Here is a 20,108-nt window from a genome sequence, read left to right on the forward strand (position 1 = left end):
GCAAACAGGCCGTGGGGGCTTTCCCTGCTCCCACCCTTGTGTGCATCCCTGACACCCATCCTTGGGCTTGGGGACAGACCCCGTCCCATCCCATCCCAGGGGCAGGCTGGGAATGTCAGCCCTGTGGACTCACATGCTTGGGGCAGCCAGTTCCCACTCCCACCCCACTGCTGTGGGCGAAGGAGTTGCTCAGATCTGGATGGAGATTTAGCACGTTCTGTGGTGCAGGATCTCTTACCAGAGCCGTGTTGCTCCATGGGGTTGTTGTTAAACTCCCAGAGCCACATCAGTGCAGGATTTCTTGGCAGCAGGTTTGTTTTCCTGATGGCAGCAGCCACCACTGCAGGGCTCACGTCCCATGGTGGCTGTGTGGGGTGGGAGGGTTACCCCAGCTGGCACCCTGAGCTCTGTGGGGACCCCTGCCAGGCACATTCAGAGCCCTCACCTGCTTGGCCACTCACAGACCCACTGTCCCATTCTCCCAGTGCCAAGCCATGATTCCAGATGTTTCGCAATTCCTCTGCCCTCAAGTGAAAGGGGGTGAAAGCAGGATGGGGAAGGGCAGAAGCTCTCCCAGCTCCATCCCTTGCTGCTGTTCCCACCCCAGCAGCGAGGGAACACTGTGCTGGTGCTGCCCAGGCTGTGCCCAGGCTGGCGCCGGCGCTGTCAGCACCCCCTCACCATTCCCAGATCCGCTGTGGGAGCGAGTTCCTGCCTCGCTCCGTCTGTGTCAACATCACATCACTGCTCCCACTGCCAGAGCCACCGCATGGAAAATGTCTGTGGTTTTGGAGAGGGGCTGCAAGTGCTGCTGAGCAATTCACTCGTGGGGACTCATCCTGCTGCATCCACTGCAGCAGGTCTGGACCTGCTCCTTCTCTGGGCACAGCACTGCTGGCTCCTCTGGCACAGGGCCCCTGGCTCTTTGGTTTTGGTGCTGCCAGGAGCCCCCAGTGCCCACGGCCCCTGTGGTGGGTGTGTTGCCCCAGTCTCCAGTCCTCGTTCAGTGCTGCCCCCCGAGACCTGGCATCCTGGGGGAATTCTGGGGCCATTTTGTCCCTGTCCTAATTTTTGAAGTCCTCAGTTTATGTGAGGACTCTTCTCACGTGGGTTTCATAGGGCTGCTCAGGGCCACCCCATGGTCCTGGGCTGGGCTCTTGGAGGGCCACGTTGACCATGTTCCAGAGGGCAGAGGGATGCTGATCCTCCCGGAGCTGAGGAGGCTCTGGGGTATGCTCCTGGGGAGGGAGGAGGGTGCTGCTACACTCAGCTCTTGTCCTTTTGGATCAGCACGCGGCCCAGATGGAGCAGAAGCAGAACGAGACGGAGAACAAGAAGGTGCACGGGGACGTGGTGAAGTACGGCAGCGTCATACAGGTACCGGCCGGGCACTGCCCGTCCCCTGCGCTCCGGGAGCTGGGGGTGCACGGATCTGAGCGAGGCAGCTGCTGGGCTGGGGCTGGGGGGATCACTCTGGGAGGCCTCGGGGGGCTGCATTGCCACGGCTCACCCAGCGTTTGCTCCTCCAGCTCCTGCACATGAAGAGCAACAAGTACCTGACGGTGAACAAGCGGCTGCCGGCGCTGCTGGAGAAAAACGCCATGCGGGTCACGCTGGATGCCACCGGCAACGAGGGCTCCTGGCTCTTCATCCAGCCCTTCTGGAAGCTGAGGAGCAACGGGGATAACGTGAGGAGCCCCTAAGTGACACTGTACAGAGAGCACTGTGCCCAGGCTCTGCTCCCCGCCCGGTGCCCGGTCTCACCCTCGCTCCCCCTTTCCCATTTTGCTCCCCAGGTAGTCGTGGGAGACAAAGTCATCCTGAACCCCGTCAACGCCGGGCAGCCGCTGCACGCCAGCAACTACGAGCTGGCTGACAATGCTGGCTGCAAGGAGGTACTGGGGGGCCTGGGCAGGGCTGGTCTCAGGGCTTGCCTGTTGTTTTTCCCTTCTTCTTCCTTTCTCTCCTTGCCCCAGGGATCATGACCGTGCTCTTTTGCTCCTTAGGTGAACTCTGTCAATTGTAACACCAGCTGGAAAATCAACCTGTTCATGCAGTTCTGCGACCACATGGAGGAAGTGCTGAAAGGGGTAAGGAAGGAGGTTTGGCTGCTCAGACCTGGCAGGCTCCAGGGAGGCAGCCCCAGTCCCCTGCGGGGACAGGACGTGTGAACAGCCATTTGGCTCTGTGACAGGGGCAGAAAGGAGGTCCTACCTTGAGGACTGTAATTTCTGGGAGAACTTATCACTTGGAGAACAGAACAGCAAGCAGGAGGGGGATATTTTAGTATCTGATGGCAGCAGGTACCTGAGGGCATGAAATTACCCTCTGCCTCAGGGTGTTAAATTGGCTCTCGAGGACAAGCCGAGGCCCACGCGGTGCTGCAGTGAGGCAGTGGCTTCTCACTGCGAGGACAATTCTCAGCTGCTCAGCCCTGCAGCAGGGCTGGCTGTTGCCTGGGAAAGGAACTTTCCCTGCCGAGCTATTGTTCAGGGCCGAGGTCCTCCAGGAAGCAGCTGGATGGATGTGGATTGTTATGATCTTACAGACCTTCATCCCCAGGCGCTGCGCTTACCCCAAAGCTTCCCACATCCTCCTTCCCGGGGTGTTAATGCCTTAAACACACTGGTGAGCGGAGCCTCTGCCCACTCCGAGGGTGTAAAGTGATGGATTCACATCCCTTTGTATCCGGGGGTGGGAGCAGAGGAGTCACCTGCCTGGGTGACAGGAGTGATGGCAGTGCAGGGTGTCCCATCCCCTGTCCCCGTGCAAGGTGCCCTCCCTGGGCTCCAAGGACTGTTTGTGCTGCCTGAGGCAGGTTTTAGCACAGCTCAGGTAGGTCAGATGGAAAGAGTGACAGTGCCCTGCCATCCTCAGGTCCCACAGTCCTACCACACAGCTGGGAGCTGTGCTCTGCTCTGGAGCATGGATGGGAGGAATCCCATCCCCTTTGCAGGGTAAGGGTGGGTCACAGGGGGAGGTACATCACCTTGTAGGAGAGTCATGGAGCAATTTCTTCACTGAATCAGTGGTTAAACATTGGAACAGGCAGTGGTGGAGTCACCATCCCTGGAAGTGTTCAAAAAGCCAGCAGATGTGGGACTTCACAGCATGGTTCAGTTGGCATTGGTGCTATTCAGATGAAGGTTGGACTTGATCTTGGGCGTCTTTTCCAACCTTAATGATTCCATGATTCTTTGTCCCTGGGTCTCACCACCGTGTCCTGGTGCAGGGTGATGTGGTGAGGCTGTTCCACGCCGAGCAGGAGAAGTTCCTCACCTGTGATGAGTACAAGGGCAAGCTGCACGTCTTCCTCCGCACCACCCTGAGGCAATCGGCCACCTCGGCCACCAGCTCCAACGCCCTGTGGGAGGTGGAGGTGAGCAGGGAGGGGATGGAGAGTGTGTTTGGAGGATTTTGGGTAACCTGCGTGGGCATCCCAGTCCCTCAGCCCCACGTACTGAGCTCTGCTCTGCCTCTCCCAGGTGGTCCACCACGACCCATGCCGAGGAGGAGCCGGGCACTGGAACGGCTTGTACCGCTTCAAGCACCTCGCCACGGGCAACTACCTGGCAGCAGAGGTAAGGGGGTGAGCAGAGGGGTGCAGGAGCATGCCCTGCCCAGGAGAGGCTGTGCCACCCCTAGCAAAGGCAGTGCCCACCTTGGGCAGGGCAGCAATGCCCAGCATCGCCTCTGGCCCCGTGGCTCCTCTTTGCTCACAGCAGACGTTGGCACCAGGACTGTGAACATCACACTGACCTGGTTGTGGGGCTGAGCTTTCCTGCCTGAGATCCTCTGCCCTGTGGTGAAGGGGTTCACTTGCCAAAATGGCAGTTTCTGGCTTCTTTTCTGGCCCAGGGGGCCAGGAGGGGGTGGTTGGGGCTTTTCATTGCTCACCCTGTTCCAAGGAACTGAGTGGCACAACCCAGTGGTGACTCATCCTGCTGTCCTTGCCTGGGGAGGGTGGGGGCAAAATCTGGGGCTGGAAACACCATCTGCCAAGTTTTTTCACTCCTATTTAAGGCAGCTCAAGGCCTCCTGATAGAGGCACGAAGGAGTTGCTGCACTTAGAAAATGTAGTTTATTTGACACTGGTGAGCTGCCACGACCAAGGGCTGTGCTCTGCTGCCAGGGAAGCAGGGGCATCCCGGGGACGCCGTGTGCCAACGTGCTCCCTGACTGGAGAAGACACCCAAGGGCAGCCCCTAGGGCCCTTCCACCACTGCGGGGTGGAAAACAGCAAATATTGGCACTCTGAAATGGGTGCTTTGAACCCAAAGACACTTGGCTGACATCTGCAGAGGGAAGAAGACCTCAGACTGACTCCCATCCTGGGCTGATGCTGCTGGCAAGGCCAGCATTTCTCACTGAGAGCTCAGCCTGGAGCCTCCAGAGTGTTCTTGCAGCCACACAGAGCCTGGATCTGCTCCCTGGGGCTCCCCCTGCCCCCCTCACGGGGCCAGAGCCTTGGGCACTGGGTGCAGGTCACGTCCTCCAGCCCCACCCGGGCAGGTTTCCTCTCGGTGATGTGTTCAAGGAAGGCAGGAATAGGGATTACACCCCGTGCTCAGGGGTTTGGAGGGACCTCGTGGGAGGACTGACAGCTGTCTTTCATCTCCCTCTTTAACTTTCCAGGAAAACCCAAGTTATAAAGGAGACGTGGCTGAGCCCAAAGCAGTGCCCACGGTGAGCTGTGTTGCAGCCCCGCTGCAGAACCGCTGCTGCCGCTGCCCCAACCCTGCCGGCCCTCGGCCAGTGCCCCAAAGCAGGGAAATGCCCCAAAACAGAGCCCGCTGGGGGACGTGCCCGTGCCTGGGCCGAGGCTGCCCCGCTGCCAGCACAGCTTCCCACAGCCCACGCTTAGAGCAGTGTCCCCTGTCCCGCCCGTGACAGGACCCTGCCGAAACCTGGCACAGGGGTCCCGGTGCATGTTGGCTCCCCAGGCCACGGGGAAGTGCTGCTAGAGAGAGAGTTGGACCTTCAGAGGGTTTTTTTCTTTGCTGCTGGTGAGGTCCTCGTAGCTCAGGTGCCTCACGCCGCGCTTGTGCTCTGCAGCCCCTCGTGCGTGTGCGCTGCTCAGCCCCGCGGCCGAGTGAAGCTTCTGCTGCGTGTGCCCTGTGCCACGGGGGTCTGGGCACTGCGGGGAGCCTGGGCCTGGCCCCACAGCGGGCTCAGAGCCCCCGTCCCCGTGCAGGGCAGCAGCAGCCGTGCCAGCCGCAGGAACACAGGCGAGAAGATCAAGTACCGGCTGGTGGCCGTGCCCCACGGCAACGACATCGCCTCCCTCTTCGAGCTGGACCCCACCACGCTGCAGAAGACGGACTCCTTCGTCCCACGGTACGTCAGCACGAGCCCCACGGAGGGCCTGGGGTAAGGAGGGGAGGCTTCAAGGCGTGGTGTGAAAGTTTGGGCAGTCTGTCCTTACGGGGGCTGTGTCGGGGGAAGGGGGGGGTGCTGCTGTGTCCCCATGGGGGTCACTCACCAAGACGTTGTGCTGTTTGCAGGAACTCCTACGTGAGGCTGCGCCACCTCTGCACCAACACCTGGATCCAGAGCACCAATGTGCCCATTGACATCGACGAGGAGAGGCCCATCCGCCTCATGGTGTGGCCCCACTCTCTCCTCCTATGCCCAAACTCATCCCCTGTGTCCAATAGCTCTTTGTGTGCTCCTGCCCTCCCAGCACCCAGGCCTTTCCAGGGACTGAAACATCCTGGAAGATCCAAGGGCACCAGCCTGGAGCCCATCCTAGTCACCTAGAGCCCATCCCAATCACTTAGAGCCCACCCAGCCCTCCTGATGGGGACAAACCGGGTCACTGGCGTCAGCTGGGTGGTGGCAGATTGTGGGGACACACCTGACACTGCCCTGTGTGTGTGACACTGCTTTTCTGTTGCTTCCCAGCTGGGCACATGCCCCACCAAGGAAGACAAAGAAGCTTTTGCCATCGTCTCTGTGCCTGTGTCCGAGATCCGGGACCTGGACTTCGCCAACGACGCCAGCTCGATGCTGGCCAACGTGGTGGAGAAGATGAACGAGGGTTTCCTCAGCCAGAACGACCGGAGGTAAAGGGCTGTCTCCCCTGGGAGCTGGGGCTGGGCTCCTCCAAGGGCTCCCCAGCATCTCTGCAGGATAAGGCCCCTGCCCGGCCCTGGTGCCAGCCCTGTCTCGCTTTCCTGCCCACATCCCAAATCCACGCCTGCTTCTCCCAGGAGCCTGCAAGGAAACCCGATAAGGGCCCGGCCCTGCTCCGGCCCCTCCTTTGCTGCTAGAAAAATATCCGAGGGGCTGGAGATGGCCCCACGATAGGGGCAGCCACATTAGTCACTGTATTATTTTTAGGTGGGTGGGTTCCTGGTGCTTCCTGAGCAAACACAGATCCCTGCGGGACAGAAGGAGCCGCTTCCGCCCTGCCAGCCCTCCCCGTGCAGGTCCCTCAGGGGTGACCAAGGGGGCAGAGGCATTTAATGCAAAATCCCTGGCACAAGCCATGGGCAAAGCCCCTGGCATTTACCCTGGCACGTATAGGAACCATAGGGGCTGGAGATCCAGCTGTTGAACTCCATCAGGGAGTGGAGGGTTGGGCAGCAGCTTCCCTGGCAGGCTTCTGAGCCCTGACAGGGGCTCTTTGGTCCCTCAAAACCCACCAGCATCACTGCAGGGACCCAAGGCTGGGCAGGTGGGCAGCCCCCAGCCCACTTGCACTGTGCCCCTTCACAGGTTCGTGATCCAGCTGTTGGAGGACTTGGTGTTTTTCGTCAGTGACGTCCCCAACAATGGCCAGAACGTGCTGGACATCGTGGTGACCAAACCCAACCGGGAGCGGCAGAAGCTGATGCGGGAGCAGAACATCCTGAAGCAGGTGGGTGTCCCTGGGGCCCTGCACCCCAGCAAGGCTGGGTCCTGTGGAAATGTCCTGTCCTGTCCAGGGTCACACTGGGCACCAGAGGTCTGGAAAACCCCATGGAGCAGGCTCTGGTCTCCAGGTCACGCCCCAGGGGTGCACCAAGCCTGCTGTCCAGCCACGCACAGGGGTGGAGCAGGACACAGCACTTACCTCTGCTTTTGGGCAGATCTTTGGGATCCTGAAAGCCCCCTTCAAGGACAAGGGTGGGGAAGGGCCCCTGGTGAGGCTGGAAGAGCTGTCAGACCAGAAGAACGCTCCCTACCAGTACATGTTCCGGCTGTGCTACCGCGTGCTCCGGCACTCCCAGGAGGACTATCGCAAGAACCAGGTGCTTGGGGGTGACCCCCCATCCCACCCCGTGTTTCAGAACCCCAGGGCACTGCCAAGGTCTCGGTGGGGCAGGGGGCACGTGCTCACCAGCTCTCTGCCCCTGCAGGAGCACATTGCCAAGCAGTTCGGGATGATGCAGTCCCAGATCGGGTACGACATCCTGGCCGAGGACACCATCACGGCCCTGCTGCACAACAACCGCAAGCTGCTGGAGAAGCACATCACCAAGACCGAGGTGGAGACCTTCGTCAGCCTCGTGCGCAAGAACCGCGAGCCCCGGTGGGTGTCCGGGGGGGGCCGTCCCTCAGGGCTCTGGGATGGGGGCTGGGGACCCCCAGGACCCCCTCTCATAGCGAGCTGCCCCTGCTTGGCAGGTTTCTGGACTACCTGTCAGACCTGTGTGTGTCCAACCACATCGCCATCCCCGTCACCCAGGAGCTGATCTGCAAGTGTGTCCTGGACTCCAAGAACAGCGACATCCTCATCAAAACAGAGTGAGTGCCCCAGGGAGGGGCTTTCACCAACCCAGGGGTTGGTGCCTGGTCCTGCCTCCACCGGCTCCCGTGGTTAAACCCCATCACCCCTTGAGGCGCAGCCACTCCATCCACAGGAACATCTCCAGATTTATCCCTTTCCTGTCCTAGGCTGAGGCCGGTGAAGGAGATGTCCCAGTCCCATGAGTACCTGAGCATCGAGTACTCGGAGGAGGAGGTCTGGCTCACCTGGACGGACAAGAACAACGACCACCACGAGAAAAGCATCCGGCAGCTGGCACAGGAGGCCCGGGCTGGCAATGCCCACGATGAGAATGTCCTCAGCTACTACAGGTGATGATCCCGTGGCATCTCCTCTCCAGGTGAGGGTGTGAGGGTTGCACGGCCTCACTCCCTCTCCCCGTCACCCCTGGGCAGGTACCAGCTGAAGCTCTTTGCCCGCATGTGCCTGGACCGCCAGTACTTGGCCATCAAGGAGATCTCCCAGCAGCTGGGAGTGGACCTGATCTTCCTCTGCATGGCAGATGAGATGCTGCCCTTCGACCTGCGGGCGTCCTTCTGCCACCTCATGCTGCACGTGCACGTGGACAGGGACCCCCAGGAGCTGGTGATGCCCGTCAAGTTTGCCCGGCTCTGGACCGAGATCCCCACGGCCATCACGATCAAAGAGTGAGACACACTGGGGCTCACGGGGGCTTTGAGGGGCAGGGCAGGAGGAGGGGTGGCAGATGCCGTGGCAGGGACTGGGAGGGGAGCATTTGTCGAGTGACTTGGGTAAATCTCAGCCCTCAGAAGGAAGTGGGCAATCTGTCACGGGCGTCACTGCTGGCCACGATGGCTCAGCAGCTGCCTGGACAGTGCTCCTGCCTGGAGGAGGAGACTCATTGCCACCCAGCTCACCCCGACATCTCCCCTGGCAGCTACGACTCCAACCTCAACGTGTCACGCGACGACAAGAAGAACAAGTTTGCCAGCACCATGGAGTTCGTGGAGGACTACCTCAACAACGTGGTGAGCGAGGCCGTGCCCTTCGCCAACGAGGAGAAGAACAAGCTCACCTTCGAGGTGCGAGTGCTGCCGGTGTCCCTGGCACTGGCAGGAGGTGACACGGTTTGTGTCACTGCCTGTGCCATGTGCTGGGCACCCCTGGCCCCCACGTTTGATTCTCCTGCCCAGCCTCGAGCAGAGTGAGGTCTGGAGTTCTGGAGTTGCCTTGTCCTTCCCCAGGTCGTCAGCCTTGCCCACAACCTCATCTACTTCGGGTTCTACAGCTTCAGCGAGCTGCTGCGCCTGACACGGACCCTGCTGGGCATCATCGACTGTGTCCAGAACCCCCAGCTGATGATGCAGGCGGTCTACAACGACGAGGTGACGGGTGAGTCCCTGTCCTGAACCAGGAAGGGCTTTTCCATGGTCTGCCCAGTGCTTTCCAGTTTTAGTTGCAAGAAAACAAGCCACTGGTTTGCTGACAGGGAAGCTGTGGCTGGGTGGGCACTGGCTGAGCACTGTGGGGAGCCCTTGGCCGTGCCAGAGAAACATCCAGTCCCTCCTACTCGTTCTCTGGTGAAATCTACAGCATCTTCCAGTCTAAGGGGGTCCTTCCTTGGTCCTCTGCCACCTCCCTCTCCATCCACAATAACTCTGTCTGCTGTGGCTGCCTCTGCAGGGAAGAACGTGCGGAGGTCGATCCAGGGCGTGGGGCAGATGATGACCACCATGGTGCTGAGCAGGAAACAGTCCATCTTCAGCCCTCCAAGCCTCAGTGCTGGGTCAGCCCCAGAGCAAGTGGACAGAGGGAGGAGCATTGAGAACGAGAACATTGTGGTGATGGAGACCAAGCTGAAGATCCTGGAGATCTTGCAGGTTGGAGCCAGTGGGGCTGCGATTTTCTGATGCAGAAGGACAGTTGGCATGAAGAGGGGACTCACTTCTGCTTTCTTTTTCCTCACTGCTCCCAGTTCATCCTGAACGTGCGGCTGGACTACAGGATCTCCTACCTGCTCTCCGTCTTCAAGAAGGAGTTTGTGGAAGTTTACCCCATGCAGGACAGCGCAGCCGATGGGACAGCTCCAGCCTTTGACTCCACAAGTAACTCTCCCACTTTGCTCCTGGTGCACCCCCAGCTCAGCAAACCCATGGGCTGGCAGGATACGGGTGGCAGAGGTGGCAGCTCCAGCAGCCTCTGCTGCCGGCAGGGAGTGTGGGGTGGGATGAGGTGCCTGCTGTGGATGCTTGGGGCAGGGAGCTGGGTTGGTTCCTGTGGGTTCCTTCCAGCACCCAGGAAGGCACTGGGCACCCCTTTCACTGCCTCCCTCTGCCCTCAGCTGCAGCCATGAACCTGGACCGGATCGGCGAGCACGCGGAGGCCATGTTCGGTGTGGGGTGAGTTATCCTAGAGACAGGAGGGCTCTTCCCCTCCTGGCCATCCCGCTGAGGCTGGGAGCTGCAGGTGATGAGGGAGAGGAGGCTCTAAAGGCTGCTGGAGCCCCGGGGGGGTGACTGAGCACAGGGGAGCTCCCGCAGGGCTGTAACGCTCCCATCCTGGCTGCAGGAAGTCCAGCAGCATGTTGGAGGTGGATGACGAGGGAGGGAGGATGTTTCTGCGGGTTCTGATCCACCTGACGATGCATGACTACCCCCCGCTCATCTCCGGCTCCCTGCAGCTCCTCTTCAAGCACTTCAGCCAGAGGCAGGAGGTCCTGCACACCTTCAAACAGGTGACCCTGGTGGGACGCTGCTCTGGAGCACCCTGAATGCCCCACGCTTGCCTGTGGATGCAGGATTTGGGATGGGGCCTGAGAGGGAGGTCTGGGAGAGAGGAAGGGAGTGGGGTTTGTGCCCCAGACTGGAAACCCCTGGGAATGTCGCTGCAGGTTCAGCTCCTGATCTCAGCCCAGGATGTGGAGAACTACAAGGTGATCAAGTCTGAGCTGGACAAACTCCGCACGATGGTGGAGAAATCAGAGCTCTGGGTGGACAAGAAGGGCAGCAGCAAAGGGGACAGTGCGGTGGAGGGGAACAAGAAGGAGAAGAAGGAGGTGAGAGCCCTGAGCAAGACTCTGGGAACCGGGGTGGGGGAGCAGTGGGAGGCAGAGGGGGGCTCACCTCAGTCCAACCCCTCACCCCTCTCAGTGGGCCGTGCACCCTCTCCCTGGAGGAGGAAGAGGCTCCAGGAGGGTCCTGCGGGTGTGACTGTGCCCAGTGGGACCCTGGTGCTGTTGTGTCCCTTGCAGCACGGTGCTGATGAGGAGGTCATTGCTCCGGGAGAGAAGAGCAGCGAGAACTATCAGATAGTCAAGGGGGTGAGTGAGACCAAACCCCACCTCAGGGCTGTTCCCAGGGGCATGGCTGGGTGCACCTGCAGGAAGGGATGGAATTCTGGGGTGATCTCCAAGCTTTTCTGGGGTTCAGGAGAAATGAGTCCAAGCCGGGGCTTTTTCCTGCCAGCTCAGCACAGGGAGGAACTGTCACATCCCTGGGGCTGTGAGTGAGCCTTGCTCTGGGGGGACAGGAGGGGACTGGGGAGGTGACAGGTACGAGGGCTCAGCGTGGGGCTCCAGGGAGGACTTGTGAGGGGGTGCCAGGGAGCACTTGGGTTTGTGGAGGAAGCAAGCTGGACTGCAAGCGAGCCCCAGTGCTGGTGGCCATCCTGAGAGGCCCCACGCTCAGCTCCTCTCCGTGGTGGTCCCTCTGTCCCAGATCCTGGAGCGGCTCAATAAGATGTGCGGGGTCGGGGAGCAGGTCCGCAAGAAGCAGCAGCGGCTGCTCAAGAACATGGATGCCCACAAAGTGATGCTGGACCTGCTGCAGATCCCGTATGAGAAGGTGGGTGGGCAGAAACCCACTGGTCCTGAGTGCCCAGGGCAAGGGGGAGATGCAGGGACCCCCCTGCATGGTGGCTGGGCAGGCAGTGGGGCAGCATCTCCTGCCACTCTTCGTCCTTCCCAGCTCTGGGTCTTTCTCCTTCCTCAGGGGGATGCCAAGATGATGGAGATCTTGAAGTTCACCCACCAGTTCCTGCAGAAGTTTTGTGCTGGCAATCAGGAAAACCAGGCCCTGCTGCACAAGCACCTCAACCTGTTCCTGACCCCGGGGGTAAGGAGAGGGCACCGAGGGGCAATCACAGGGAGCAGCACAGGGAGGAATTCGGTGCCACTCCTGGGGCTGAGAGCGAGAGATGGAAAAGCCAGGAGGAGACCCTGGAGAGGAAGGGGCAGGGCAGGAGGGGGGGCTGTTCCTGCAGCCCCCAGGCCTCACTCTGTGCCCCGGTCCACAGCTGCTGGAGGCAGAGACGATGCAGCACATCTTCCTCAACAACTACCAGCTCTGCTCGGAGATCAACGAGACGGTGCCACAGCACTTCATCCACTGTGTGGCCACCCACGGCCGCCACGTGCAGTACCTCGACTTCCTGCACACCATCATCAAGGCCGAGGGCAAGTATGTCAAGAAGTGCCAGGACATGATCATGACCGAGGTGAGCACCAGTCCCTGCCGGCGGGGCGGGAGCGGGGGCTGTGCCAGGGCATCGCTCTTGGAACCTGCACCATTGGCTTCTTCCTTGAGGAAGAGCCTTCCAGCCATGCTGGCTCCTCCCTGGAGTAAGAAACATCTCCAGGAGCCCAATGCAAGGTCCAAGAGGCAGTTTTGGAGTCCCATGAGCTGTGATTTTTGATTGCACTGTAAATGCCCGGTTTTCCCTGCAGACACATGTCCCTGTCACCCTTCACTGTCCACTGCTGTCCCACTGCTGCAGAGGACACCATTGGTCTTGGAGGTTTCTGACCCTCCTTTTGCAGAGTGGTGACCACTGCCCCTTCCCTGCAGCTCACCAACGCCGGGGACGACGTGGTGGTTTTCTACAATGACAAGGCTTCCCTGGCCACCCTCCTGGAGATGATGACGGCGGCCAGGGACGGGGTGGAGGAGAACAGCCCCCTGATGTACCACATCTCCCTGGTGGACCTGCTGGCTGCCTGTGCTGAGGGCAAGAACGTCTACACAGAGATCAAGTGCACGTCCCTGCTGCCCCTGGAGGACGTGGTGCGGGTGGTGACACACGAGGATTGCATCACGGAGGTACGGGGAGCCCATCAGGGGGGTGATGGTGGCTTTGCACCAGCTGCCCTCTGATGGTGCCCCTGCCCCCCCCGGCAGGTGAAGATGGCCTATGTGAACTTTGTCAACCACTGCTATGTGGACACGGAGGTGGAGATGAAGGAGATCTACACCAGCAACCACATCTGGACTCTGTTTGAGAACTTCACCCTGGACATGGCCCAGGTGCACAGAGAGGGTTGGGTAGGAGGGACACAGCAGCAGTGGCTCGGATGGGGACAGGTTGATGTCCCCAAGGCTCCCTCAAAGCCACCCGTGGGATGTGGGCTTGGTGGGGACTCGTGTAGCTGCTACTGTAGGAGCTGGGGAGTGGTCAGGGCTCTCTGTCATGGACCCAGGAGCTGTGTCACCCACCACGTCCTTCGGCTCAGCACAGTCCTGGCAGCACCATGTGCCAGCAGCATCTGGCCAGATGTGAGCCCCCCGCCCTGGTGCCATCAGCATCCTCCCTGTGCTCACAGATGTGCAAGAAGCGGGAGAAGCGCCTGCCAGACGCCACACTGGAGAAGTATGTGCTGACAGTGGTGCTGGACACCATCAACGCCTTCTTCAGCTCCCCCTTCTCGGAGAACAGCACCTCGCTGCAGGTGACAGGGCACTGCAGGGGCAGGGTGGCTGGGGGAGGAAAACAGCTCCTCCAGGCCCCCAAAACGAGGTCTGGACACCTTGTGCTGACACACACCTGCCTGCTTTCTCCTTCAGACCCACCAGACCATCGTGGTGCAGCTTCTCCAGTCCACCATGAGGCTGCTGGAGTGCCCCTGGCTGCAGCAGCAGCACAAGAGCTCGGTGGAGTCCTGCATCCGCACGCTGGCCATGGTCGGTAAGAGCTGTGCCCAGCGCCCACAGGACAAGGGACATGGCCACTCTGGGCTGCCTGAGCCCCAGCAGGGAGCAGGAGCCACCATCCCTCCTGCAGGGATGCCCCAGTGAGGGGCTGCTGGCTGGGAATGGGAGGTTCAGCTCCAGGCTGTGCTTTCTCTTGAGCTGTGGCTCAGCACGGCCAGGGTGGTGTGGGGATAACCGGAGCCTGGGCTTGGCTGGGAGCTCCCTGGTGTGTCCCTGCCTGGACACAAAGCCAGCATTTATGGTGGTTTTCCCTGGCCAGGGCTTTGCCCTCAGCGTGCAGCTGTCTGACTCAGGATGAGGGTTGTTAGCACTGAGTCACCGTGGAAAGGATTGCTGGTGGTTGGGCACTGGGTGGGGATTTCCCTTTGGAATTCGGGGCAGGGTGCTTACAACATCTCCATGCTGGGCTTTCCCAACCAAAAAGTGTAGCTGCTGCCTCCTTCCACCTGATGCTGGGCTGGGGGGGTCGGGGGTGATGTTGTGCTGCAGTGGGAGGGATGGGTGGAAACACTCCGGCCCCCACTGGCCTAAAGGAGTTTATTCCTGTGTTTAACCCAAATCTCTGCTGCAAAAGACGTGAATGCTGGTGAAGGGGTGCCTGGCCCCAGGCAGGGTGGTGGGACACAGCTGGGTCGGGGCTGTGCCCAACCCTGGCCCCATGTCCCACAGCCAAGAGCCGCTCGATCGCGCTGCCCATGGACCTGGACGCCCACGTCAGCTCCCTGCTCAACAGCAGCTCCAGCAGCACCGTGCAGAGGAACACCTCCAGCTACAAGACAGCCACACGCACCTTCCCCCGCGTCTCCACCACCCCCAACCAGTGGGACTACAAGAACATCATAGAGAAGCTGCAGGTCAGGGCAGGGAGGGGGTGACGTGGATCGGGTGGCAGGAAGGCGCTGGCATTGCAGGGGCCCTCTGCCATGCCCGTGGCTCCTGGACGTGCTCTGGCCCTGAAGGTGTGTGCTGTGGCTTGTAGGACATCATCACTGCCCTGGAGGATCGCCTGAAGCCGCTGGTGGAGGCCGAGCTGTCCGTGCTGGTGGACGTCCTGCACAGGCCAGAGCTGCTCTTCATGGAGGGGACGGAGGCGTTCCAGCGCTGCGAGAGCGGGGGGTTCCTGTCCAAGTGAGGGCCAGGGGGTGCTGGGAGTGCTGGGAGGGGCTGGGTTGTGCCTGGAGGGTGGTGGGATGGTTCCCTCAGGGGCCCTCTGGTCCCTCCCAGCTGTGTGACAATGGCTTTGCTGTGCCAGGCTGGTGCAGCACACCAAGGACCTCATGGAGACGGAGGAGAAGCTCTGCATCAAGGTGCTGAGGACACTGCAGCAGATGCTGGTGAAGAGGAACAAGTACGGTGAGAGGGTGAGCATTGTGGGCCCCTGGTGCATCCAACAGCCCCTCTTTCCAGGCTGGCAGAGCCCTCCCGTGCACCCAGGGGTGCTCAGCCTGTTCTGCCCTGGCGCTGTCCCTGCCCTGGGGCACTCATGACGTGTGTTTGTCTTGGCAGGGCAACCTGCTGAGGAAAACACTCATGAACAATTACCTGCAGAACAAGAGGTCCAGCTCCAAAGGGGAGATGGGGGATGCTGCTGGGGGAGGTGAGTGCCCCTCTCCTGCTCCTCCCCTGCCTCTCTGCACTGCTCACACACATCCAAGTCCTGGCTCCTGACCCATGACGGGGTCGGGCCTGTAGGTAGTTGCTATGACCCCACATCCATGGGAGTAAAGGATTTGGGGAGATGAAAGGATGGACTGAGGTGCCCCAGCGGTGATGTAGCTGTGCTGGTTCTCCTGTGCTCCCACACCATCACATCCATCGTGTCCTCCCACACAGGCCAGGACCAGGACTGGTCTGCCATCGCCGCTGTCCAGTGCCGGCTGGACCGGGAAGGGGCCACCAAGTTGGTGGCTGATCTCATCATGAACACCAAGAACGAGAAGATCTTCCAGGAGAGCATCCTGCTGGCCATCCGTCTGCTGGACGGTGGCAACACCGAGATCCAGGTGCTGGGGGGGATCGTGCAGCCGGGGTTTGGTGTGGGCAGTGTGACAGTTCCAGCACAGGGACAGCGTGGGCACAGGGCAGGGCTCAGCCCTGGGCAGTGGGTTTGGCCAAAGTACCTCTTGGTTGCCTGTGTTTGTGCCAAAATGTGATGGTTTGAGCTTTCCAGCTCTGTGGCTGGATCTGTGGAGGCTGTGGAAGGGGCAGGTGGTTCCAGGTTATTTCTGGAGTCCTGCTGATGCCCTCTGCCGGGTATTCCTAAAATGGCTCAGGGCTGTGGCTCTTGGACAGGAACTCCGGGGTTATCCCAAATCCTTTATCACAGGGAAGCTGAAAAATAGTATGTGAAAAACTCAGTGGGGTTCCAGGCAAACCCCAGGTTCTCTCAGACAAGGTCTCACGTGCTGAGGCTGCCAGCTCAGAGGGGCAGGCAGGGACAGCTTGGACCCTGTGGTGGAGACCTGAACAACTGTCCCTCCCTCCTCCCAGAAATCCTTTTACAACCTCATGACGAGCGACAAGAAGTCTGAGAAGTTCTTCAAGGTTCTGCACGACCGGATGAAGAAGGCGCAGCAGGAGACCAAGTCCACGGTGTCTGTGAACATGAGTGACATCGGGAACAAGCCTCGTGAGGACAAGGACGAGCCGGACCCTGGCACCAAAGGTACCGTGTGCCCTGGGCAGGGCCGGCACTGGCTCCTCGGGCACCCTGGTGCTGACGGGCGGGATTTCCCCCCAGGACGAGGAGACACCTTCCTGCTGCCCGGCACCCCCACCCGGTACCCGATGGCCGTCGGGTTTCGGAAGGGCCACGACACGGGGGAGCAGGGCCAGAACAACGAGATGGGGGTGACGGTGCTGATCATGGAGCCCATCCTGCGCTTCCTGCAGCTGCTCTGCGAGAACCACAACCGGGACCTGCAGGTTGGCTGTGGGGCTCCCGGGCTCTGGGGGTCAGGCCACGGGGCTGGGGTGGGGCAGGGCTGGGCTCTGCCCCAGTTTGGTCCCAAAAAGCCATTGCACCAGTTGCTCTGTGCCTCAGTTTCCCCACCTGCAGTGCACCATCCCCTGTGGGTAACTTGGTGCTGGGGAAGGAGCCGTTTGTGGCAGGACTGGCTGTGGGACTGAGTGCTGCTCTCCAGGGCTGTAGGTCCCAGCCCAAATAACCATCAAAATGCAGCTGGAGGGGTGTTGGCAGAGGGATCAGGACTGGCCCCCCAAGTGGTGCCATTTGGCCTCATTCCTGGGCTTTGCTCAACAGAACTTCCTGCGGTGCCAGAACAACAAAACCAACTACAACCTGGTGTGTGAGACACTGCAGTTCCTGGACATCATGTGTGGCAGCACCACGGGGGGCTTGGGGCTGCTGGGCCTCTACATCAACGAGTACAACGTGGCCCTCATCACCCAGACCCTGGAGACCCTGACTGAGTACTGCCAGGGGCCCTGCCACGAGAACCAGGTCTGGGGGGCTCCCTGAGGGTCCTGGGGGGGATGTGTGGGAAAGCAGCAGAGGCAGGGATGGGGTTTGGTTTCAGGATGTGAACAGGAACAGAAACAGAATGTGAGCAGGGTCACAGGGCTCCTGCCCAGGTCATGAGCTGCTGCTTGGATAGATAATGTGGGGTTGCAAACAGGGGTAAAGAGCTCAGTGGTGTGAACGGTGCCCTTTGCAGGGAGATGGAGCTTTGGGGCTCCTGGGGTGACTGGGCAGAGCCAGGGCTGCAGGCAGGGCAGTGTTTGGGACCGGGGCTGTGCTGGAAGGTGAAGCTGGGAGGACTGGCAGGGTCTGTGCAATAACTCACTGCCTGGCTCCCCCAGAGCTGCATCGTGACCCACGAGTCCAACGGGATCGACATCATCACAGCCCTCATCCTGAACGACATCAGCCCCCTCTGCAAGTACCGCATGGACCTGGTGCTGCAGCTGAAGGTACCCAGAGCCCCGGGCTGGGGTGGTGGGCACACGTGTGGGGGTGTGTGTGTCACTGCACGTGTGTGTCACTGCACGTGTGTGTCACTGCACGTGTGTGTCACTGCGTGGACTCGCTGACAGGCTGTGCTGTGGGGTGAGGTGCTCACTGCAGAGGGGACCCTGCACGTGTCAGACCCTTGGGTGTGGAAGCACATGGGCTCGGTGGGACAGGGCTGGTGCTTCTCCACCACATGAGGCTCAGGTGCCTCTGGCATAGGGGAGTTACAGCTGGCCAGGCACGGGGGGGTTCTGCCCACCCCTCAGCCCTGGGCAGTGGCAAGGCACAGCTCCCTTCAGCAAGGGCTTCTCCTCACCAGGACAATGCCTCCAAGCTCCTCTTGGCCCTCATGGAGAGCAGGCACGACAGCGAAAATGCCGAGCGGATCCTCATCAGCCTCCGCCCACAGGAACTGGTAAGGGAACTGGGAATGCCCCAGCCTGGCCCCACTGAGCCCCCAGCCCATGGCTGAACTTGTGCCTCAGGTCCTGCTGCATTTTCTGGTTTGCATCCAGTACCCATCTCACTTGCTTGGTCCTCCTGCTCCAGCTTCCCTCTCAGAGGAGGAGGCTGAGGCAGGGAGATGGGGAGGACTCACTGCCCCTCTGCTGCCTTGCAGGTGGATGTGATTAAGAAGGCCTATCTGCAGGAGGAGGAGTGTGAGAACGCCGAGGTTTCCCCCCGGGAAGTCGGTCACAACATTTATATCCTGGCTCTGCAGGTAGGGAGCTGTGAGAGCAGGGACCTGCAGGCTGGGCTCCTGCTCACAGGCTGCACATTTTTCTCTGTATTTATGTGCATCTCCCCCAGCCAGACTGGCCTCCCTGGGGAGCCGCGAGTGGGAAATGAGCTTTTGGCTCTGGTAGAAAGCCAGCCCCCAGTTGCCATCCATCCTGCTCCCCCTGCACCCCCATCCCACCCCCGTGTCCCACTCCTGTGGCTGCCAGTGGCCGCCCTCCAGCCTGTGCTCACTGTCACTGTCCACGTCCCTCTTCCAGCTTTCCCGACACAACAAGTCTCTGCAGCAGCTCCTGAAGCCGGTGAAGCGAATCCAGGAGGAAGAGGAGGAGGGCATCTCATCCATGGTATGGAGGGGCCTTGGGGGTGGAGGCAGAGCCCCTCCGAGCCCCTGACCAGTGGCTGCAAAGAGTCTCCCACCCTTGCTGAGCCCACATGGGCTTTGTTGTTTAGGATTTGATGGATTTTGATGTTCCCCAGGAGGACTAAAGAGAGAAAGACACCTCAGTGTGGGGCTCAGCCAGGGGGTGACACAGGCTGGGGGCCCAGGGGGGTCCTGCTGTTACCCACTCTCACCTCTTCCCTTCAGAAAGGAAGGCCTGAGTCTTTCGCTGTTTTTTCTTGCCCATGTACCTCAGATCCCGACAAGATTCAGCAGGAATATGATTTCCCTGGGGTTTTGTGAGCACTGCTTTGTAATTTGTGGATTAGCAGCACTTGGATGTAATTATTGCAGGGAATCGAATGTCTGTCACTGTGGGGAGCCCTCACACCCCTTTAGGAAGCTTTAATTCGTTTGCTTTGCCTCAGAACCTCATCAGCTGTGGAGATGTTGTCGGAGCAGTCGGAGCTGGCTCCCGGCTGCAGCCACACTCATCCTCTCCCTGTCCTTTCCCTCTCCTCACCCAGCTCAGCCTCAACAACAAGCAGCTGTCGCAGATGCTGAAGTCCACAGCCCCAGTGCAGGAGGAAGAGGAGGATCCACTGGCATATTATGAGAAACACACGTCCCAAATTGAGGCAAGACCTCTTGGCTCTTGGGTTTCCAGCCTGCCCACGATCCATGAATCCCACGAGGCTCCAGGCACCTCATGCCCTGTTATTTTGCACCAGGAGCCTTCCCCTTTTCCCATCCCTGTGCTGGCAGAAGCATTAGGAGAGCCCATGGAGCTGAGGGATGAGCTGCCTCCCAGACCCTTCCCTTCTCTCCCAGCAGCAGTGGGATGCAGCTGATCCAGCAGCCCCATCCTCATCCTTGGCACGGATCCCCTTGCAGATGGGCTCCTGTGCTCCCAGCTCTCCTCAGCACAGCCAGGGGGCAGTTCAGAAGCTTCTAGACAGTACCCAGTGATGTCTGGATCCTGGGGAGGGGAGGCAGGGGGGGAAGGCACAGCTGGGTCTGGGAGGGAGGAAACTGCAGCAGGGCAGGGCAGGATCTGATGGCTCCCTGCCCTGCTTCCCGCAGATCGTGCGCCTGGACCGGAGCATGGAGCAGATCATCTTCCCAGTGCCTGGAATCTGTGAGTTCCTCACCAAGGAGACCAAGTACCGGCTGTTCACCACCACGGAGCAGGACGAGCAGGGCAGCAAAGTCAGCGACTTCTTCGACCAGTCCTCCTTCCTCCACAACGAGATGGAGTGGCAGAAGAAGCTGCGCAGTAAGAGCCGGGCAGACCTTCCCCTGGCCCCTGTGGGATAC

General features: G+C 60.4%; 1 protein-coding gene across 2 annotated transcripts in view; it reads left to right on the forward strand.

Annotated features, from left to right (window-relative positions):
- The window catches only part of ITPR3 (inositol 1,4,5-trisphosphate receptor type 3), a 36,014-nt gene that overhangs the window by 9,262 nt on the left and 6,644 nt on the right, over nt 1–20,108 (forward strand). Inside the window, exons 4-48 of one of the 2 annotated variants that reach the window (XM_027659812.1) lie at nt 1,291–1,377; nt 1,530–1,688; nt 1,797–1,895; nt 2,007–2,090; nt 3,233–3,379; nt 3,486–3,581; nt 4,636–4,686; nt 5,195–5,337; nt 5,505–5,604; nt 5,905–6,065; nt 6,721–6,862; nt 7,074–7,235; nt 7,344–7,516; nt 7,612–7,731; nt 7,882–8,064; nt 8,149–8,400; nt 8,652–8,796; nt 8,959–9,106; nt 9,398–9,594; nt 9,690–9,819; nt 10,056–10,113; nt 10,283–10,448; nt 10,605–10,769; nt 10,965–11,033; nt 11,431–11,556; nt 11,704–11,826; nt 12,008–12,208; nt 12,559–12,810; nt 12,889–13,014; nt 13,311–13,436; nt 13,552–13,672; nt 14,368–14,552; nt 14,678–14,826; nt 14,951–15,059; nt 15,205–15,295; nt 15,532–15,701; nt 16,189–16,363; nt 16,439–16,623; nt 16,961–17,161; nt 17,521–17,631; nt 17,991–18,086; nt 18,291–18,392; nt 18,670–18,756; nt 19,319–19,429; nt 19,875–20,067. In XM_027659812.1, coding sequence (XP_027515613.1) covers nt 1,291–1,377; nt 1,530–1,688; nt 1,797–1,895; nt 2,007–2,090; nt 3,233–3,379; nt 3,486–3,581; nt 4,636–4,686; nt 5,195–5,337; nt 5,505–5,604; nt 5,905–6,065; nt 6,721–6,862; nt 7,074–7,235; nt 7,344–7,516; nt 7,612–7,731; nt 7,882–8,064; nt 8,149–8,400; nt 8,652–8,796; nt 8,959–9,106; nt 9,398–9,594; nt 9,690–9,819; nt 10,056–10,113; nt 10,283–10,448; nt 10,605–10,769; nt 10,965–11,033; nt 11,431–11,556; nt 11,704–11,826; nt 12,008–12,208; nt 12,559–12,810; nt 12,889–13,014; nt 13,311–13,436; nt 13,552–13,672; nt 14,368–14,552; nt 14,678–14,826; nt 14,951–15,059; nt 15,205–15,295; nt 15,532–15,701; nt 16,189–16,363; nt 16,439–16,623; nt 16,961–17,161; nt 17,521–17,631; nt 17,991–18,086; nt 18,291–18,392; nt 18,670–18,756; nt 19,319–19,429; nt 19,875–20,067 — 6,277 coding nt within the window. Of the gene's footprint in view, nt 1–1,290; nt 1,378–1,529; nt 1,689–1,796; nt 1,896–2,006; nt 2,091–3,232; nt 3,380–3,485; nt 3,582–4,635; nt 4,687–5,194; nt 5,338–5,504; nt 5,605–5,904; nt 6,066–6,720; nt 6,863–7,073; nt 7,236–7,343; nt 7,517–7,611; nt 7,732–7,881; nt 8,065–8,148; nt 8,401–8,651; nt 8,797–8,958; nt 9,107–9,397; nt 9,595–9,689; nt 9,820–10,055; nt 10,114–10,282; nt 10,449–10,604; nt 10,770–10,964; nt 11,034–11,430; nt 11,557–11,703; nt 11,827–12,007; nt 12,209–12,558; nt 12,811–12,888; nt 13,015–13,310; nt 13,437–13,551; nt 13,673–14,367; nt 14,553–14,677; nt 14,827–14,950; nt 15,060–15,204; nt 15,296–15,531; nt 15,702–16,188; nt 16,624–16,960; nt 17,162–17,520; nt 17,632–17,990; nt 18,087–18,290; nt 18,393–18,669; nt 18,757–19,318; nt 19,430–19,874; nt 20,068–20,108 lie in introns of both variants that reach the window. The other variant, XM_027659811.1, reaches the window with a different exon arrangement.

This window comes from Corapipo altera, unplaced genomic scaffold, assembly GCF_003945725.1.
Source record: "Corapipo altera isolate COAL_440 unplaced genomic scaffold, ASM394572v1 77b, whole genome shotgun sequence".
Taxonomy (NCBI): Eukaryota; Metazoa; Chordata; class Aves; order Passeriformes; family Pipridae; genus Corapipo; species Corapipo altera.